The 6,317-nt window shown below is 35.6% G+C and overlaps 1 protein-coding gene across 1 annotated transcript in view; it reads right to left on the bottom strand.

Moving 5' to 3' along the window:
* Window positions 1–783: 783 nt before the first annotated feature.
* LTN1 (listerin E3 ubiquitin protein ligase 1) overlaps window positions 784–6,317 on the bottom strand; it is a 28,589-nt gene continuing 23,055 nt past the window's right edge. The window contains exons 25-30 of the mRNA XM_066340614.1: window positions 5,350–5,536; window positions 4,771–4,942; window positions 3,421–3,641; window positions 2,777–2,971; window positions 1,975–2,142; window positions 784–1,826 (exon numbers count right to left, since the gene is read on the bottom strand). Of these exons, the coding sequence (XP_066196711.1) occupies window positions 1,764–1,826; window positions 1,975–2,142; window positions 2,777–2,971; window positions 3,421–3,641; window positions 4,771–4,942; window positions 5,350–5,536 (1,006 nt within the window). The 3' untranslated portion in view covers window positions 784–1,763. The remainder of the gene's footprint in view (window positions 1,827–1,974; window positions 2,143–2,776; window positions 2,972–3,420; window positions 3,642–4,770; window positions 4,943–5,349; window positions 5,537–6,317) is intronic.

Here is a 6,317-nt window from a genome sequence, read left to right as displayed (position 1 = left end):
TGAAAGGAAATTAAATGAGAACTCAAGGAATGAAATAAAAGAAAGAAAAGGAAATATAATTGGTTTATAATGCTGTCTTGACTAATTTCAATAATTCTTCTCATGGAAAGTGGCCAAGTCACTCTACCTGGAAGTGCTCAAAACCCACGTGGATAGAGCACCTGAGGACACTGTTTAAAAACATGGAGTGCTGCTGGGCTGATGGTTGGACTTGAGGATCCTAAACATCTTTTTGAACCTGAACAATTCCATGATTCAAGGCATGCTATGACTGCCCTGAAATCTTCTGGGCAGTAGTGTGGTGATTGTGCTCCCTTTTATTCCATTTTACAAGGAGGATACTACTGTGGAGTAATATAGAGAATACTCAGCCATGAAGAGACCATTAAGGTATCTGCCTTGAGATCAGTCACTGACCTAGCAAAGAAGTAATTTAGAATAACCCAAGTGATGAAACAGAGGAAATGCTGGAGTTTTAGCATCAGGAACTATGAAACAATACAGCTTGTTCTCTACTCTGTCTTGTCACTTAGACTTCTTGATACCAGCTTTAAATCCTTTCCATTTTCACCTACTCAAAACAAAAGGTCAAGGAATTTCTCTTCTGAAAGCCCAGCATTACCTGTTAAAAATACAGACTTCAGTTATCAACATCTAAAACTCTAAAATAATAGCTGCTGAGGTAGAGCCAATTGACCATGTTACAAACTCGACGTCTTGAAAATTCATACTATCAATTTCTAAAATGTTATCACATACAGGAAGAGACAGCAATCCAGAGACTACAGAGATGGATAATATTTATTTATTCCCCACTTTTATTGACTTTTCAAAGAAACCCACCACAAATACCAGCCAAGTTGGAATATACTAGTATGCTACCACTGTTAAAAAAAAAGGCATGAAATAAATGTATAGTTGAAGGCTATTAAATTCTGATACATCTGCATGTTCACTTAAGAGTCTTTATTATTCTAGGAGAGTGGAAGTACAGTAGACATTCAGTGATAGCTAATTTGCCAGCTCATGAAGATGAACAAGAACTGATCAGAGCTTCTGTCCTCTCTTTAAAAGCCAATCAACAATAAATAGAGGGTGTCATTCATTGTCATGCAGGAATGACTGTGGTCTCTAGTTGGGCTTCTGGGTTTTCATGATTTTAGGCTACTGGATGGTTGAGGAGTTTTGGGAAAAAGAAACTTTGACAGATGGAAGTTCAGTTTATTAGAAGAGGCTACGTTTAAATTTTACGCTTTAACAGATTATCACCATAGTTTCATGCCTTAATGTCTAACAGCAACAACATTCTTTTCCCCCCATAAAAGGGACTATTATGAATGCATTATAATAAAAAAATCAAACCTTTATGCCACCTATGTTATATTCAGCTGTTATATTAAGAGGTATCACCTGGGTTAATTATATAACATCATGTTACAATATGCCTAAAATAAGAGGTTTTAATCAACTATGCTGTGGCTTAAACACCACTTTTCAAACATAACTGCACTGTTCCTGAATTTTTTAATACATCTTAAAAATATACCAATTAAAATAAATTATTGTTATATATTTCTTTATATCAAAGAAGAATCTTCAAATTGACCAAAAGCCAGTCCAGAGGTAAATATGTCATATTCCACTAGTGAAGAATTTAAAGTCACTGACATTATTTCCAAAGAGCTAACTTCTTTTAACATACAGTTTATTGCCTGCTCTTTATTTGTTATTGAGCTCACAGAAGGAAGAAAGAACCTTTTGTTTCACAAGAATGTCTCTCGACAGAGTGGACATGTGGATTTGTTGCTGGATGAGAACCATTTGTACTGAAAAAGAGAAATACATCTGTTTAATATACAAAGGCAAGCTGAGTATCAGAATCACTAGTACATCATCAATAATAAGTATTATTGCCAGGGATCTGTGTTTCTATGATATTTTGCCTGTTTAAAAAGAATTACTCCAGGTACTTACCAAGCAAGCTGAATGAAACTTCTTCTTGCATGTTCTGCAAGCTTTTTTGGGAAGAGAATAGTTGGAACCATGAATGACTGAAAAACAGATCATGCAATCTTCAACGCCCTCAAAACGTTTATCCACATTATTCTTCCACAAAGATAAGCCTTCCATAATACTTCCATTCTAACAGAGGGAAAAGAGATGTTAATACTGTACAACTCCTTTGGACTATTCCAGTTGTAGCCATAAAACCATGAAGGAAACAAAGCCTGAAGGATTTATGATCTGAAATGACAGGCAATGCATGCAGTGCATAATTTATAACCCTGAATCTACAGAAAAGGGAGTATTCATCAGAGCAGGAAGAGTGTACTCAGGAGCACTTATAAAGGGATTTTGAAATTTTTCATCACTTCTTTGTTTTGTTCTAACCACAGATGATACAATTTCAGCAACCATCAGTCTTTTAGAGACTTCCATGGATAGGGCTTTGATTTTTGATTTTTGTTGTTGTTTGTTAGTGTTTTTTACAAATTGTAGTTACAATGGTACTGCCATGCAGGACAAACACTGGCCCACTTCTTAAGAGACACAAATTTTCACCGTGGGCTCTGGATTTACCACGACCTCGTAGGCTGATAACTTCACCTCTGTTTATGTATCTGGAGAAAAGCAGATGTAAGAGTGACCCAATTCCATGAAGGCCTTTGCAATCTACTGATGAGATCTATCACACAGATCTATACAACACTGGAATATTTTTCTGCTATAAAGGACTCCTTAAGTTTTCAATGCTAGGAGCTCAGTTTAAACTCACCTGATGTGTAAGATATGTGCTTAACTGTAGCATCCAATTACGCCACTGCTGTACAGCCACACCAACCCTCTTTCCACTCTCAACTGTTATGGATCCCAGTGGATAATTTGATGGAAGCTGGATTATTAGTTCAATAAAGATATCATCGACGGAATAGGTTGCGATGACTTCTCGTGCTGCAGACCGAGCTTTTACCTTTGAAAAAAAAGACTTGTATTAAAAAATGCCACAGAGAGATATTCAGCATCTCTAGTCTTAGATCAGGTAAACATTTTTTTTCAAAGAAAACAAAGATCTACTCATATCCTGGTAAACGAAAAAGAAATTACCAGCCAGTTTTTAATCTACTGATTGATTACATCTTTTAATAAACAAAAAAGTGGTATATTGATAGCAGTATCTTTCATTTACTTCCTCAACTTCTTCAACATCCTAAAATCCATTATTTCATGCTTTTCCAAGCAGAATATTAAAAAATATCAATTTAATTTATCGATACTAAGCAAAACCATGTTTAATTATTCATTTAGAACAACGAAACTGCAATAATATAAAACAGAACCACAGTCTGATTCTGAGAAGTAAGACTGCTTGAAATGTTTGCAAAAAATCTCAAGTCAAGAAGAAAGGAGAAGAAGTCTTACTGTCATGCCATTAAATAACTGTGTGCTGGTCTGAACAGAAGATATTTCCTGGGAGGAGAGCACGCTGCTGACATATTTGCTGGTGAATTTATCCACGACATTGAAGACACGCTTCTCACAGCTGTTCCACCACAGTCTCACCATGGCTGGCAGATCTTTCAGTGTTATATGGTACACAGAGCAGGCCAAGTGTGGGATCTGGGATGACAGCACCCCTCTCCCTTGGGAGGGAAAGAGAAAGTGTTGAAATAACTCTTAATGTGTTAGTGACGGATGTCGGCGCCTCCACACCACATACAAAAATTCTGATTCCAGTATGATTGTGGTTACTGGAATTTCATGTACATTTCCTGTTATTGTCATTCTAAAGGCTTGTTTGATTCAGCACTTCTTCACCAGGCTGCTTTCTTTGTTCCTCAGCCTGACACTCCGCACCTTGGAATTCACCTTCTAATTTAGAGACTGAACTCCAAGCTGACACCAGGAATCAACAATAATTTTATACTGTAGAAATCAAAAAACACTCACTTTGGAGTGAGTGAACAAACCACAAGGTGTCTGAAGGACAGCTGAGCTTTGCAGGCCTGTATAGAAATGGCCTCAAATTCCATTAACAGAGGTTAAGGTTGGACATTAGGAAAAAATTCTTTGCTGAAGGAGTGGATAAGCATTTCCCTTGAGATGTCATGTTAGTAACTCTTTCTTATTGTCATCCAGATAAATTGTTCTGCAACATACAGTGATGTCCAAGCAAAAAATTAAGAAATGGAAACTCCATTTCCTTGCTTATACCTGCATAGATACATTATTTTTTTTTTTTCAATGAAGGGACTTAAATCTGATTCTCTTTTTCAGGTTTCTCAGCTAAAAAAGGTAGCTTATCTTCTCTCATCATCACTGATAAACTGGGTCTTCTGAACAGCATGACAAAAACAACACACAATTTAACATCCCAAACATTTAAAAAATATTAAAGTATTTTTTAATATTTTGAATTTATAAAATAAAATGCAAGAAAAAAAAAAGTCTTTTATTTAATATAAAAATATATCTAGAAGCAATGGTTCCAGAATAGACCACACATTTCTAGTGTTTTTGAGTTGTTACATTCAGGATTTGATAGTAGCAATGTATTATTGCTGGGTTTTGTTTTTCTTGGTTTCTCTGATAAACATGTCAACTTTCTTTCAGTTTCAAATGGGAAGTGTTAGCCAAAGATTATTAAACATATGTATTTGTTTCTCTGTCTATTTGTTTTATAGGTAAGATTTTCTAAATAAGCACTTTTAGAAAAAAAATTTATTTAAATATAACAACTCTCTCAAATGGACAAATACATTTTTTACTAACCTTTAACATCTAAACGAAGCTCTTCAGTAAAGAAGGTTTTTGTGTCCTTATTTGAAACTTCTGGAGTTGGCCCAGGAAAGACAGGGTTTTCAGGCATAAGCCTGAACAAGTGATAAAGCAGTTTATTCAAGCTTTTAGTTCTTCTAAGGTATTGTGAGTAGAGAACTCGCAGCTGTTAGCATTGAAAACAAACCACAGAAAAAAACAAAACACATCTTACTCTGTAAATAATACAAATATGTCTTTGTAGGGAGGAAGAGCAACACTGTGATTCAGAACTAATGTTTAGAAGGTAAGGTCAGTTCTCTGCACCATGATTAGAAGATTATGGTATGTACCAATCTTGTCTGAAAATGCAAGAAAGAGTCATCTTTTCATCAATCTTAGTTCTTCACTGCTCTAATTCTACCATCCTCAAATACAGTGGTGCAGAAATCCAAGTCTATTGGTGCTTTCAGAATTTTCACTCATTTCACAAAAACAAAAGATAAGAAGTTACATAATTAAAAGGCTGGATGAAACTTCCAGAATAAATAGGTAAAGAAATTCAATTAAAAAGAAAAGACTCTGAAAATATACCTGAGAAGAAGCTGCTTTAAAGAAAGCTAATGTTAACTTCCAAGTGAGAAGATACCCTAGAACAAGGCAGAACTCATCGCTCAGGGGTTCAATAACTGCAAATTTTCCAACTGGAATGCATTCCAGGATGTTTTCTAGCAAAAGTTCTTGAGTGGCCAGGATAGACATAAGAGCTGCTGGAGGTGATCTGTGGAAAAATGTGATTGGAATAGTAAAATCACATCTTGAGCATAGCATGAACTGAATTTAAGCCTTCCTAGAAAGTCATGAGAGTAAAGCAATGCAGGCAAACATAAAATGAGCCTTTTACTGCAGGACAACTTACTCCTTTTAAAATTTTTACTTTTTCTCTGAATGGGATAGTTGGTGTTTTCACCTTCTTAGAAGATGAATTTAAACTACATGCTGATCACTTAATCTGGGAGTGGTCTGTGGCTGAGCTGATTTAACCTACATCATGGATAGCTGCTTTGCTTGCTTTTTCTGGAGTCACACCAACAAAGGAGCAACTGAACAATGAAATCCTAATCACTGCTGGCTCTGGGTTGAAAAGCCTTTTGGAGCTCTGCAGTTAGGAAAGGTATTAATCATTGGGCTGAGGTTAAAAAGGAATTGTAACCAGTTACTGCATTCCCTCTTCAAACCAGAGACTTCACTGGATTCAAGCTGTATAAAACACACAGGTTAATTTTTTCTCAGTTTCAAGTACTGTGCAGATGGGCACATTCTGAACACAAGTAAAAATGTGCCAAGATTTTCTAACATAAAGTATATATATGGTATTTAGTCCAGCAACTGCATGTAAATACAACTGCAAACACTGTCTTTGGTAGGCAGATAGGACCAAAATATTTAATATTTTAAATATTTATAACCTTTTTGTCATAGCTATGCAATTTTTTAACATCTCCTGGCTGACAGCTACTCTGCTGCAAATTTCCATCTTTTAACACATTTCAAAAATATGG

Source organism: Sylvia atricapilla, chromosome 2 (genome assembly GCF_009819655.1).
Source record: "Sylvia atricapilla isolate bSylAtr1 chromosome 2, bSylAtr1.pri, whole genome shotgun sequence".
Taxonomy (NCBI): domain Eukaryota; kingdom Metazoa; phylum Chordata; class Aves; order Passeriformes; family Sylviidae; genus Sylvia; species Sylvia atricapilla.
Note: the sequence above shows the minus strand (reverse complement) of the source record. Positions and strands in the feature narration are given on the sequence as shown.